The sequence below is a fragment of the Chenopodium album genome, chromosome 26 (genome assembly GCF_948465745.1).
Source record: "Chenopodium album chromosome 26, dcCheAlbu1.1, whole genome shotgun sequence".
Taxonomy (NCBI): Eukaryota; Viridiplantae; Streptophyta; class Magnoliopsida; order Caryophyllales; family Amaranthaceae; genus Chenopodium; species Chenopodium album.
Window position 1 is genome coordinate 8319388 of NC_137859.1, and position 14997 is coordinate 8334384.

General features: G+C 33.7%; 3 protein-coding genes across 4 annotated transcripts; 1 reads left to right on the plus strand and 2 right to left on the minus strand.

The window, feature by feature from the left end:
- Window positions 1-494: 494 nt before the first annotated feature.
- Window positions 495-4269, plus strand: LOC145617987 (BRAP2 RING ZnF UBP domain-containing protein 1-like). Of its 2 annotated transcripts, none has more exons than XM_081672760.1 (11): window positions 495-886; window positions 994-1102; window positions 1187-1301; window positions 1396-1493; window positions 2093-2199; window positions 2292-2541; window positions 2834-2887; window positions 3088-3231; window positions 3365-3429; window positions 3717-3771; window positions 3934-4269. In XM_081672760.1, the coding sequence occupies exons 1-11, from the start codon at window positions 591-593 to the stop codon at window positions 4090-4092; spliced, it is 1452 nt and encodes a 483-aa protein (XP_081528886.1). In that variant the 5' UTR covers window positions 495-590; the 3' UTR covers window positions 4093-4269. The 2 variants fall into 2 exon arrangements, with proteins under 2 accessions (XP_081528886.1, XP_081528887.1); XM_081672761.1 differs by having other exon boundaries at window positions 3368-3429.
- Window positions 4270-4752: 483 nt separating this feature from the next.
- Window positions 4753-7645, minus strand: LOC145618192 (cytochrome P450 736A117-like). The gene is made up of 2 exons (XM_081672977.1): window positions 6654-7645; window positions 4753-5558 (listed from the first exon to the last, which is right to left on the minus strand). Exons 1-2 carry the CDS (start codon window positions 7587-7589, stop codon window positions 4944-4946), a joined length of 1551 nt encoding a protein of 516 aa, XP_081529103.1. The 5' UTR covers window positions 7590-7645; the 3' UTR covers window positions 4753-4943.
- A 1326-nt stretch (window positions 7646-8971) lies between these two features.
- LOC145618577 (cytochrome P450 71AP13-like) lies at window positions 8972-10845 on the minus strand. Its single transcript, XM_081673351.1, has 2 exons — window positions 9847-10845; window positions 8972-9745 (listed from the first exon to the last, which is right to left on the minus strand). Exons 1-2 carry the CDS (start codon window positions 10843-10845, stop codon window positions 9134-9136), a joined length of 1611 nt encoding a protein of 536 aa, XP_081529477.1. The 3' UTR covers window positions 8972-9133.
- Window positions 10846-14997: the final 4152 nt, after the last annotated feature.

Below are 14997 nucleotides of genomic sequence, written 5' to 3' on the forward strand. Positions count from 1 at the left end.
AGGCACTGAAATGTTTGAAAGACTGAAATACAGAACAATGCAGAATCAGCAAAAATTGAGAATTTATAATTTTATACAAAGTGTTGGCATACTTCCTACTTCGAGGAGAATATTGAATTATTGAAAAATAACAAAATTCTCCAATGTAAAACATTATTAATGAAATTGTCAAGGTTTTGAGGTTTGATGTTTATGACTCGACTTTTTGCTAACCGAGTTGGAATCTTGCACCTCTGAGGTGAAAGTTGTACCTACTGTCACCGGTGTTAATTTTTACGAATATGGAGTACGATTACATTTTATGTAAAATTACTTTGAGTGTGAGGATTTCCTTACCCGAACATACAACTTACCAAGAGGTTTGATAGTTTTTTGTACAATAAAAATAAAAACTTGAATTTGTAAAACTTAATTTCCCTCAAAAAAAATAATAATATACGTAGTATATAGTATTATTTAAATTTTGGAAGGTGTTAGAATTCAGCTCATAACCGCCATTTTCCCGCGAGAGCAAAGACCCAACAAACTCAGCAATTCATCTAACTTTCTCACCATATTTTCCGATCAAACTCCGGTGAAAAACCCTAAAAATGTTCGCAATTCGAATTCATTCAGTAGACACAGAACACCCCCTTTTTATCTCTCTTCCTTCAAACTCAAACCCTAGCCATAATCTTAACCCTAACCCTAAATTCGTCGAGCGCAGAGGCATAATTCATCTCTTCCGAAGCCTAATCCGCCATCCTTCAACTTCCGATTCATCTGCATCAACTGCCCGATCTACTCTCCTCTTTATTGTAGCTGTTCCCAATTATTTCTCCTCTGATGATCTGCTTCGATTTTTTGGGTCCCATGTTGCCGATATATCTGAATTTATCATCATTAGGTGAATCTTTTTCTGGGTTTTGTTCATTTCGAGTTTAATTTTTGTGGGTTTTGAGCAATTTTGTATTTGGTTGATTTTGATATTTGATTTTTTTTTTTGGGTGGTAGAAATGATGGTATGGAGGATAGGTACAGTGTGTTGATTCGAACTTGGAATCAGGTTACAGCTGATGCGTTCTATCGTAGTTTCAATGGAAAGCGATTTTCGCCTCCTGAGGTTAGCAATTGCTCTTTTGATTGAGAGAGTTGTGAATTGGTATGTGTATGATCATGTACTGATGAAGTTGTGTTTTGTGATTAGGTTGAGATATGCCACATTTTATTTGTTCTTTCAATGGAGTTTACTGAATTGGGAGAAATCGCCAGCACTTCGCCTTCTGATTATGTTGAGCTGCCTACTTGCCCCATTTGTCTAGGTTGATTCTGTATTGACTTCTGGAGTATTATCTGTAATTGTTGATTGATTATGTGTGTTGATTTAGTTTCTTAACGAGTTGTTTTCGCTTGTAGAGAGACTGGACCAAGATACTAGTGGAATTCAGAGTACACTTTGTGATCATTCGTTTGATTGTTCTTGCATTTCTAAATGGACCTATTTGTCTTGCCAGGTCAGTATTTACTAATCAGTCCTTTATGTAGCTTGCAATTTTCTGGAAATGTAAATATTTGATAAAATTTTTTGATATCAATTGTTTAATGCTAGTTTGTTTGAAGATGGTGATCATGTTAGACGCTTAGTATTTGATTGTGACTTATGTTTACTGGAAAAACTTTCTTTTGCGTAATTGGAAGAAATATGGTTTGACTTGTGATGCTAAAACACAGTATAAGTGGAAATGAAGGTGGTTATACCATATTCCCATATACATGTGTTTGTTGGTTTGAGTAGGAGTACGATGGGTTCAGGTGGTTGAAATGAAAAGGTTTAATTCCCACAAACTTAATTCAATTTGTAAATATGTACATATTCATGCCTATACACCCCCCCCCCCCTATGGCTATATCTGGAACCTTGCCACCTGCTAAAGGAGTGGCTTATATGAAAAAATTTATCCTCTGCTTACAGTATTCTAGATCCTGAAGAGTGAAAGTAGCCATTACTATGTGCTGGGCTACAATTTGGAAGCTTATGAAGTTTTGTGGTCTTGGCTATACAAGCATTGATCAATAATGCAGTATAAATTAATTTTGCTATGCATGTCATCAGGTTTGTCGATTATGCCAGCAGACGGATGATAGACCTAACTGTTCTGTTTGTGATACATCAGAGAACCTCTGGGTTTGCATCATATGTGGCTTTGTTGGATGTGGAAGGTAAAATGGCCATCATTTTGCTTTGAGTAAGTATCTCAAATCATTCACATTTCTGGCATTAGATGTCTCAAGCTTTTGGTTGTTGCTTTTAGGTATAAAGAAGGACACACTTTTAGGCATTGGAAAGATACACAGCATTGCTATTCACTCAATTTAGAGACACAGAGGGTTTGGGATTATGAAGGTGACGGTTATGTTCATCGATTAAATCATTCCAAAGCTGGTGAAAAGTCAGAGGCGGTTGACTCACATTGCATGTCCTATGATGGAGATTGTGGTAATTGCGGCCACGATGAGGATTCTGAAATGACTGGTGTTCTCTACGGCAGCAAAGTTGAAGCAGTATGTCCTTTAATGATTTACTTGTAGTAATACATATGGTGATTGTATTATTATATGAGTCATGTTTGAAGTTAAACTACTCCTCTTTTGAAACAGAATTATAAATTACTCAACCTTTGAACCAGAGTCATGTCTTTTCTTTAAGTTTTAATTTGAGCTGGAAAGTGTAATTATAAATAGCTGCACCCAGATATTTATGAACTCCATGTTTTGTTTTGTGATTGTTTCAATGCTAGAGCAAATTATCTTCAAAGATGAACTAATTGCTTGCATTCTTACTTTTTGGGCACAGATTACAGATGAGTACAATCATCTTCTTGCAACTCAGCTGGAGAACCATAGACAGGTCCTTATGTTTTCTATACTTCTGCTTTGATAATGATTTCAGTTTTTGTTTAAACTGTTGAAATAGTGTTAGTTGTTTTGATGAAGTGCTTGATTGAGGTCTAAGTGAAATGATTTAAGAACTTTTGTTAAGTATATTCTTATCTAATGAGTGGTGAAGATGATCGATTAGCTTCAATTTTCTCTCCCTTCTTTGGTCAGTATTATGAATCTCTGCTTGTTGAGGCCAGAAGTAAAAAGGATAATAGTATTGCCGTTGCTGTTGAGAAGGCTGTAACAACAAAGATGCAAGACCTGCAGTGCAGACTGGAAAAATACGAAGAAGAAAAAAAGGCAGTAATGGATGTGAGTAAACATCTTGAGAAATCTACTTGTTCTTATAAAAAGACTTTTCTACATTGTCTTTGCTTATCTATTTGATTCTTTACAGAATATGTGTTCGTTCCTTAACATCCCTACCTCTTTCTTCTTATTTCAGAAGAATCATATTCTAATGAGGGGGCAGGAAGAGTACAAGAAAAAGATGAAGGAACTTGAGGAAAGGTTAGCGCGCTAAACTTTAAATATTTCAATAATACCCTTAATAATACTTTTAGCTATGAATTTTAAAGAAAAGGTTACACTTGTACGAAGGAGATGTGAATAATTAAATTGTATTAGATATGATATTAAAACTCGATTCTCTTAAAATGACCAAATATGATTTGAGTTATTATATAGGGAAGAAAGGAGTGGTTGATGACTTGATTCTTCTTCTTTTTAATATTGATTGTGAGAATGTTCTGCGTGTTTTAGCTTAATTTCAAATCTTCATTTCTATTGTTGGTCAGGGAGATGAAGTCTCTAAGATCAAGGGATGAGCAGATCATTGATCTTGAGGAGCAGGTGAATTTTTTTTTATAATGTTCCGATCTCTAGTAACCTCCCCCTCCCCCCTCTCTCTTTCATCTTGAATGCATAAACTTCCAATTTAAGCCTCCACATTTCATAACTTCATCCATGGATGAAAGGCGTGTAAACATAATTTTAATTATTTTCACATAACAGATTCGAGATCTTAAAATCTATGTGGAAGCACAAAGGAAAATTGGCAGCATAACAGATTCAGATGGCTTAAAAGGAGGAACATTGCTGCCTGTGCCTGAAATGCAATCTGCTCCTGCCAATCCGAAGAGGCGTACAAAGTCAGGCCGACATCGTAATTAAACTTTCATGTTAGGACTTGCTTGTGTGTATAGAGATAAGATTGTCCAAAGTGGCTTGTCATTGTGAATATAAAACGATGTAGATTTTTTGAAGTTCAATCAATGATCACTTTGCATGTCTTCAGAATATTGCTTGAGAAGTTTTAAAGTGTTGGGGCTGAGATATTGGCTTACTCCAGTATAAGCTTGTGTATGTTTGGATTGCACATTTGGAGATAAGGTGGAGTGCAAGAGACTACATGCCTTTCGAAATAGTTGTGCTTCTATGAGTTATGTCAGGATCAAATGTCTTATGGATCAGATTTTTTGATGAAAATATGTGTTTTTACAGGGATGTCAACTTCAAAAGTAATGTCTTTTTTGGATTTTCTTAGTATGAGTACAGTACAGGGGGTGTAATCAGAAAATCCATTTCATGAAAAGTGTTTAGGCGCAGGGTGCAGGTGAGGCAAATAACTTCCTAAGACATTTCTCGGCTGCCATAAAAGGTTGGTGCACCCAAGGGTGATTTTTTACTCAATTGATATTTTGTTTCTCATTTTTAGAATTTAAAATGAGCAAAAATATAAAATGAGCAGAATTAACCCTTTTGGATGTTTTTTCCACCTAGGTGTATATAAAATAATTTGTCATCCCTGAGCTAAAAATACTTGTATTTTTAAAGTTAATGCACCAAAATTAATAAGCCAAAAAGGATCAAAAATAAGAAACAAACTGGTGGACTGGTGGCTATGATGTTACTGCAGGTTGGCTTACAATTTTAATCTAAACAAAGAAATTAAAGCATTATTCAGGGGGAGACTAGGATTGATGCAGATAAGAGTTGTTGGTATTTGTTGATGCTTTGATTGTTCACCAGGTAAAACGGGGAGTTGCAATGGCGCGAAGAGGAGTCTCCCTGTGAATTGTAAGTCCAGGGTGTTCCTCCATGTCCAAATTCTTTCCTTGAGCTCCTTCTGGCAATGCCCAATCGAACTTCTGCATAAAGTTCGCTAAAACAAGCTCTATGTTTGCGGTGCCAAAATATATCCCCGGGCACCCCCTCCTTCCTGATCCAAATGGAATCAAGTTGAAGTGCTGCCCCTTAAAGTCTATGGAAGAATTCAGAAACCTCTCGGGATTGAATTGTTCAGGTTCTTTCCAAAAACTCGGGTCTCTATGGATTGCCCATGCATTGATGATGACTTGTGTTTTACCAGGTATGTCATAGCCATTGAGCTGTGTTTCTCGAGACGAAATGCGAGGCAATAACAAGGGAACTGGAGGATGTAGCCTAAATGTCTCCTTGATTACTGCTTTCAGGTACTCCATTTTCTCAAGATCATTCTCTGTTATGTTTGCTTCATCTCTGGTTATTTCCCTCACTTCTTTCTGTAGAGATTCCATGATTGTTGGATTTCTTAAAAGTTCAGACATGACCCATTCTAGTGTTGCATATGTTGTTGTAGACCCAGCTACAAACATGTCCTGCATCAAACATTGGATTAGTGATCAAATCTAGGATTTAGAATCCTGGGTCCTATTAGGCTGGAACCCATCACGTGTTGAACCATCTCTGGTTAGTGGGCTAGATAGGCACTTGGGCAGGGAGAAGGGTAAGGGGATCCCTTCCTCATAGTTGTCCTTAAAGGAGATTCAATTCCTAACAGATTGAAAGGTGCTTTACTTAATACAAAGTACTCCATATATGATTGTGGCAAAAGTTTGAAAACTTAGATTGGTTAACATATATTTTCAAAACTTTATTAAGTGAGATTTTATTAGATTCGTTTTGATGTACATTTTCAAACTATCAAATTTCTACTCGTACAATATATTTTCTCATCTGAAATTGAATATTAATGGTCAAAGATGACATTGGTGTCCATGTGACTAGTCCCGATAATACATTTACGGAGTAAACAACATTACGTTAAGAATAATTTGTTTGGTACTCCCTCTGCCTTTTAATAAATGCGAGAGTTTTATTTCTGTAGTCAAACTTAATGAACTTTGACCGTAATACTAATATATATATACAGTCCAAAGTAAATAATAGTATCATGTGGTATCCTGTTATTAGTTATATACTTATGTTTTATTCTCACAAATCAAAAAGATAAAAATTTGATAGATAAAAATTTGATATGTTATTGCTCAAAATATCAACTTTCTAATACATATAAAAAAATATTATTACTCAGATATAGTAGTATACTAGTATGTATTATTGGATAACTTGGAAAATAAAGGCTTTCATTAAAAAAAATTTAAAAAAAAAAAAAAAAGAAAAAAGTATGCGATTATGTACTTAATAACAAACGGGTATATAATAAATTTTCTTTTTTAAATACAAGTGCTGACTTTCCCATTACTTTGTTCTCCTGGGATTAGATGTGTGGATTATTTTTTTTTTCCAAAAAAAAAAAAATGTGGCTTAATTGGTTGTACTTTAACATGCAATAGTGAAATCAACTTTAATAATCATGAAAAATTATGCTTAAAATTTATGTATCGAACATTAAAAGGTTTAATTAAGGAGATTAATAACATAGGAAAGGTGTATGAAATAATTGAACATACCAATATAATGCCTTTCATGCTATCATTGTCAAGGCTCATTTCGGCTGAATAATCTTGTTGCAATTCAAGTAAAACATCCACAAAATCTTGTTTGTTTTCAGATTTTTCCCCTTCATTTATACCCTTTAATCTATGCTCTTGGACTAAACTTTCAAGAAAGCTATCCATATTTCTTGAAACTCTCTTAACATCCTTCTCCACACCATTCACATGATTAATCCACCCTAGCCAAGGGATAAAATCACCTATATTAATGCTGCCTACGAGTTCTTCGTGCTTTTCATGCAACTCCTTGAAATCGATCCCATCCCTTTGTCCATTGAACTTCATCCCAAAGGCTGCCCTGCATATAACATCAGTCGAAAAATTGGAAAGCATCTTACTTAAGTTTACTGCTTTTGACGGTGATGACCTTATCTCTTCGACGATTTGTGCTATTTCCTCTTCTCTGACATTATGGAATGCCTGGACTCGGTTGTAGCTTAGGAGTTGGTTGACACATATGCTTCTCATACGTCTCCAATAGTCACCGTAAGGTGCTGTTGCGACATCTCTACAGTTGTAAAGAAGCCTTTTGAACATGCTTAGAATTGGCCTGTTTGCGAATATGGTGTCATGTGATTTCATAATCTTGCTTGCTGCCTCTGCGGATGAGACTACAAGGACTGGGTTTCGGCCAAAGTAGAGTAACATGAGATCCCCATGTTGTTTGGCTAAACTATGCAATGATCGGTGTGGTAGTTTCTTGTCAATTTGATGCAGGTTTCCAACGATTGGAAGTTTTGATGGAGAAGGCGGTAGGTGATTTCGAGTTTTGTGGTTAAAGAGGAGTTTGTAAAGGGAGAAGAAAAAGAAGAACAAGAATGGTAAGGCCGTGAAAGGGTGCAAAAAGAACAAGTTTATTTGACTCTCTAGCAATTGCTTGATATTAGACATTTTCTCTATGTTTTTTCTTCACTTGTGAATTGTGATAGAGCTATTTTCTCCTTCAATTTTCTAGAATTTGGGAGAGCTTGTGTACTAAAATCCATTTTTTATCAAGGGCTAATGGGGCTATATATATGATAAGTACAAACCTTAGGGATGGCCATAGGATTAATTTGTTTTTTACCCTTCAAAACTCTTTTCTTTTTTTTTTAAAAAAAAATAAAAATAAAAAATTACATAAAATCACAAGAGATACATTATCATAGCTTTAAGTATTTTGTGATTTCTTCCCATTTATGTTGATCTCAATTGATTTATATCAAATGTTTCTTCTATTTAGTGATATATTTCTGATCTCCTTCCAAATTTGTCATTTAATTTATTAATATTACCTTTGTTTCATAATGTTCTTAAGTAATTCTAATGGAAGCTAATTAGCAATTAGCTTGTTATGCCACATAAGATTTTAAACTAATATCTTTTATAGATAGTTTGCACCCCATTGATTAGCTACTAGCTTGTGGTTTATATGAGTCTTAGTTTTTTAATTAGCTTTTTAAATTTAATTTATTAATATCAACCCCTTTTTTCGGCAAGTTTTTTCTCGAGCAAATTATATTTGCTTGACCAAGCTAATTTTATGTAGTTCTAATGGTCAATCTAGTAGTTAGAAAATTTTTCAGATTGCAAGCAAGTCCCTAATTACAATCATTAGAGATGTTCTAACACTAAAATGTTCTCAACAATTTTACTTTATATCATTTTTTATCCACCTCATATTATCACTTTACTTCTATTACTCTACAACATATAAACCTTTTGACTCGATATATCTTACTCTATTATTTACGTTTTTCGCACATTTACTCTCTTTTTTGCGCTCTTTATAATTTGTCTTAATTCTTGCTCTTTATTGTTACCTTTCCGAGTTTTTAGGGGAAATTAAAAGAATAATTGACGTGTTATCCCATGTGGTTTGTTAATTTTCTCTTTTGCTTTTTCCATGTCTGTATTGCCTTGCCACATGATTAAAAGGGCCCAAAACAAAGTCATGAATTAATTTACTTCTTTCAACCTACGTAATTAACATACAACTGATATAAGTAATTACTAATTCATGTTATTAAAGTCTAAAGCCAGAAAATAGAACAATTAAATCCCTGATGAACTAATGTTTAGTTCTGAATCCAACTATTTGCCTAGTTCCAATAGTCATGTTTTCTTAGTTTTCATGCAATCAAATAACAGAGCATTTTACTCATAAATATGATGAATAATGTTCTCTAGTTTGGATTTGTAGTGATAATTCAAAACTCGACTTTGTGTACATAAAAGATAGAGGCTGAATGTATGCTGTGTGCAATATGGAGTAGCATTTTAGATGTAGTAATTTCATGTACTTTGTTATTATGTTGGACTCTTTTGCTGATATGCCTGTATTTTACGGAGTATATTGTTTTATACAAACTTGTCCAAAAATTACAATACATGACATAGAGCACAGGCTAACTTCCACCCTTTTTTTTTCCCTGAACTTTATACAAGTAGTGTCTTCAGGATAATTGTGGTTTAGCAACTACAATAAGATGAGATGTCTTATGCATGGATATACCGAAAGCTTCTGAAAGATCCAAATCTTTGGCTTCTACTCCTGGAGGCAGGTCCCAGTCAAAGCTATGAAGAAGTTGAGCAAGAGCGAGCTCTATAGTCACAGTTCCAAACATGATGCCTGGACATCCTCTTCTTCCTGCACCAAACGGTAACAGCTTGAAATCCTGCCCCTTGAAATCAATTGCACTGTTTAGGAATCTGTCAGGATTGAATGTTTCTGGATCTTTCCACGATTCAGGGTCCCTCCCTATAGCCCAGACATTGATGAAAACCCGGGTTTTTGCAGGGATATCGTAGCCTTCAATAGTAACATCTGTGATGGACTCTCTTGGTACAAGTACAGGTACAGGGGGATGCAGGCGGAAGATCTCTTTTATAACAGCTTTAAGGTAGTGCAGTTGAGGTAAATCGCTTTCTAAGACGGTTTTTCTTTCTCTTAAAACACTTCGTACTTCTGCTTGTGCTTTCTTCATCACTTCCGGGTTCATAATCATTTCTGTCATTCCCCAATCTAGTGTTATGAAGCTTGTATCAGTACCTGCTGCAAACATGTCCTGCACACGATAATTATATTTTTAGTACATAACCTTTACTTGAAAGTAAAACTCTGTATTTGCTGATTTGATTAGCAAAAATTATAAATTGAACATCTTACCAGTAGAATAGCCTTGATGTTGTCCATAGTTAAAGGCATTTCACTTGTTTGGTCTTTTTGTATGTCGAGTAAAACATCTAGAAGATCCTTCGCTCCCTCAGTTTTTCTCTGTGGACTCAGATGTTCTTGAATCACCTTGTTGAAAAAGCTATCAAACCGTTTGAATGTCTTCTTTAGCCTTGATTTATGGCCTGTTAGTGTGTGCACAAATTCTTTAGAAGGGAAAAAATCTCCTATGCTAAAACCCCCAAGCAACTCTTGGTACTCATCAAGCATACTTTGGAAACCATGTAAATCATACTCGCCTCCCTCAGAGAAGCTCCGCCCAAGAACAACTCTACAGAGGACATCATTCGCGTACAAGCCAAGTACCTTTGTCAGACTGATTTCCTGATGACAAGAATCTGTAATTCTATGAATTAGGCGAGACACTTCTTCCTGTCTTACAAAGTCATAAGACTGAACCCTTTTGCTGCTTAGTAGCTCTAGTATGCAGATCTTTCTTACATGCCTCCAGTAAGCGCCGTAAGGAGAAAAAACAATGTTAGTGCAGTTATAAAAGAGCCATTTGGCAGAATACAGCTGAGGCCGGCTGCAAAATGCTAAATCATGCGTCTTCATCACTTCCTTGGCCATAGCAGCAGATGAAACTACGACTGTTGGAACCTCACCAAGCTGCAGGAAGAATATAGGTCCTAAATCCTGTGCAAGTTTTCTGAGTGTTAAAGGGGGCATTTTGCCTAGCTGATGAAGGTTCCCAATTACAGGCAGTTTTGTAGGACATGGTGGGAGATTGAATTTTCTTCTTGTTTGATAATCTTTAAGTAGATATTTGAGTGGCAGAATTATGAAAACAAAAGTACAGACCAAGCTAAACAGGATGCCTTCCATCTTGTGATTATTGCTTCGGGTTGGCTGGTTGAACTCTTCAATCCTGAAACTAATTTGCACAAAAATATAATTCCAGAACGATAACATATATCCTGGAAACTCTTGCATACAGCAAAAACATGTAATGGCAAGATGCGACTGGTTAGCTATATTGTATGAACGGTGATTCTTGTAAAAGTAGTAAAATCCTTTAACCCTTGTCTATGAAAATATCTTTGTAGTATACGACAATTACTTCATTTAATTTTGTTATCTTACTACGGAGATATCATTCATGTTAGTTGTTTAAAGTCTGTTCAAAATAATCGCCTCAGCTACATATGAATGTATTATCCTGTTAAAGGGCGTGACATATGCTTATCTTTATGCAGCGGGGTTTTCATGGCTCACATCGTTTTGTTGATTTTTTCAAAGTCCATGAAGATTGGACAGACTATATATCAAACGTTGTTGTTACTCTCATTCAGTGTGGGGATGGACAGTTTGTCGTCTGAAGTTGGCCTTTGCAAATGTCTTAACATGCTTACTTCAATTCTTTCAACATCAGAACTTGTATCCTATCTATGTCAGATTAATGTCTATCTTCTATACGGAATCAAAGATGTAACAATTAATCGTGAAGCAAAATTTTAGATTGAGCATGTAAAATTATCCCTTGAAGGCATGGTACAAGAAATTAATGCTGGCTAATGTCGTGTTGTGTTCCACTATTTTGGCTAATGTCGTGTTTTGTACTCCCTATGTTTTTTTTTTAAAACGAATCAATAAAAGTTAATATTGTAAGTGTATTATGGAGTATATATACATATAGCATCCATATAATCGAGGTACAAAACACAATTTAATACGAGTATAATTTAATATTTTAGCAAGACTGAAATCTGAATCAAACGTTACATAAATCATGAAGGCATAGAAATATGTACTAATCACTGTAAAATACATGCCAAATGTCAAATTGTAGAACACAATGAATCACAGGTAAGCAACATTTTGTTGCATTCTACTCTGTAATGTTTTTTTCTTGGCATTTTGATTTCTGGGTGTACTGATTTTATGCAATTTCTATTGATCTTATGACTTTTTGTTGTATTTTGTTGATTTCAGTTAATTTTGATTACTAGGTAAGCTTTTGCATGCTATTGACCGTGATTCATTTTTGTTGTATTATGTTGGTTTTGGTGCATTTTGTTATATTCTTGGGATGTTAATGTCTTATTAGAACTTGGGTTTCTCCGTAAGGTCTTATTGGTTGTTAGACTAATTTAGACTTCTGAATGTTATTTCTGATGACACACTTTGTATCATTTCTGTTTTCCCAAGGTATCGTTTGGCTTTCGAATAAGGATTTTGATTACAAAGTTGGCATTTTTTGAGTTTTGGTGGTGCTTTAGGGCCTGGTCACATTTACTGAACTGAACTGAATTTATAAGAGATGAAATGAATATTGTATGAGAGAATGAAATTAAGAGCTGAACTGAATTGAATTGAACTGAAATTAAGCTGAAGTGAATAGACCCTTAGTCTTTATTAATGTTTGTTTTCCCTGAATATTGTTGGGGAAACACCCAAGATGTATCGTTCCTGGCCATTTGAACTCTTGGAGTCATTTTGTTCTTTTTTGAAATCTTCTTTTTGGCGAGACAAATTTAAACCATGAATCTTGATGATTGCATATGAGATCTTGTTAAATTGATTTTTCTCATACTCCTTCGAGTCCTTCCGTCAACTGCATTGAAATATGTGCAAAAAGACAATTGAGACACCAAAAAAAAAAAAAAACAGGGAGAATATTAAGGTGCCCTAAAGTCCTAAACTTTCATACTTATTTATCATTACAAATTAAATTTAATATTGGAAACTTGTTCCACTTGGAACCTTTTTGACATAACTTTAACCGATCTCAACAAGTCAATAGCCCAGTTGTTGGTCCTTTTTAGGTCATAATGTGGAAGACATCAAATGGGCTAAAAAGGAGAACAAAAGTCCATACATAAAAAGATTACACATCCAAATCAGCCCATATAATTAGTTATATTTTTTTTTTTTTTGAGGAAAAATATAATTAGTTATATAAACATTTCTTACATTATTATTATTTTTTTTTAGGGAACGATAGCAAGGGCTTTATTAAATTAAATCAAGTTCTGTCAAAGTATAAATACTTGGGGAAAAGAACTCACACATTTCTTACACATTCGTTTAAAGTTATGACAAATTGACAAGTTATAAATATTGAGTTGTTTCTAAGAAGAATGAAGATTTGCTATGGCTTGTTTACTGAACTTTTGTAGGCCAATTGACCAAATTGGTAAATTAAAAAAGACCCATAGTGATAATTTGGTAAAAAAAACTTACTCCGGCGACAATTTGGTAAAATTAAACAAGCTTACAATATACGACAATTTGGTAAAAATAATATGCTCCGACGACATTTAGACCAAAAAACCTTTTTTTTTTTTCCAACAAACTCTTTAAAAATCCTAATTTAATTTATTTTTGTGTTTTAAATTTATTTTTCCTTTATAAATTTTAAACTATGTGTCATCTCCTTTTTATTTTGCTAAATTTCGATACCAAATTTAATTCCAACCCCTTTTTAAAAACATTTCATTAATAAAGTGTATGAAACTTAAGTGAAAATTAGAAGTACTTAACAAGTTTTTTTTCTTAAAATTATTATTTCCATTAAAAGGCTTGGTTAAAAAAACCACGAAAACAAACTAGTTTAAGTATTTGCGAGTAATTTGTAAGAAATTTTTGTATTTTTTGGGTTAAATGTCGCATGAGATAATATTATTTACCATAATGTCGCTTAGGATTAACTTTTTTTTACCAAATTGTCGCCCGAGTCAATTTTTTTACCAAATTGTCACTAAGGGTCTTTTCTATTTACTAATTTGGTCAAGTAGCCAACTTTTGCAGGAGCCAATGGCCTCAACTATTAGGGATAATCAATCTAAATGACTCCTTCCTACTCGGCTACTCCTGTTCACTTGTCCTGACTTTTATTAAGACAAGAACTTGGATCCATTAAAATAGAATATTTTTTATTTTTTATTTTTTGAGTTCTTACTATCTTTTCTTTTCTCTCTAAAGATATAAATCTTCTTTTAATGTACTTTAATTTACTTGGAATAGGTGGGCATATGTTGTAATTTTTTAATTATTATGAAAGATTTGCTAAGTTCTAATATATTATGGCTAAGGAATGAAGCTAATTTAAAATTAAAAAGATAGTTATGATGAGTATGTACATGAAAATATACTTTGCTTAGAAAGTTAGAATAGGTAGGCGTATAATAATTTAGTAATTGTCATTTGCTAAGTTCTGATAGATTATGGCTAGAGGATGAAGTATTTTATCAAATGAAGCCAAACTAAAATTTAAAAAGATACAAATGAATCACTCGTGTGCTTTGAAATTTTCTTCATGGAGGCGGTGCATACATATTTTTAAATTTTTTTTCAAAGGCAGAATCAACATATAGTTGTTTGTAATGAATATATAGCTCGCTGTTTTGAAAAGAACGTAACTATTATAAAAATAACATCCAACTTTATTTTCGTTTTGTAAATCTAAAGAACATCCGTAAAATATTAATAAAGAGCATGATAAGATAATGTAATGAACATTTTTTTTTATTCAACAACCATAACCTAAAGACAAAATTCAAAAAACACTTCAAAATAAACAATGAATGAACATTACATCACAAATAAAAGTATATTATACTGACAATTAAAGAACATGATAGAAAATTATTTAATTAACAATATGTTCTGTTTCAAAAAAAAAAAAAAAAAAAAAAAAAAATATGTTCTTTTCACTCTAGTTATAATAGGTAAGAAATTAGGGAAGTTAGTTGTAAAACAAAACAAAACTTTGAGGGTCTCAGAATTTCCAACCCCTAAATGCCACATTAAAGGGTCGGAAAGATGCATAGATTAATCTTGCTTGATGTAAATTAAATCAAAACTTGATATTTCAATCACATATTTTTACAAGTAGTTAGGGCCTATTCTTATTGACTAAACTTAGCTAAAATGAACTGACCTGAGCTGAACTAAACTAAACTGAACTGAATTGAAATGAATATTTTATAAGAGAAGGAAATTAGGAGCTGAACTGAGCTGAACTGAGCTGAACTGAATTGAACTGAGCTGAACTGAACTGAATTTTAACGTATGAGAACAGGCCCTTAATTAGTATTCCTTATTATATTGTCTTCTTTTCAAATGAGCCATGTTGAGAAGAGG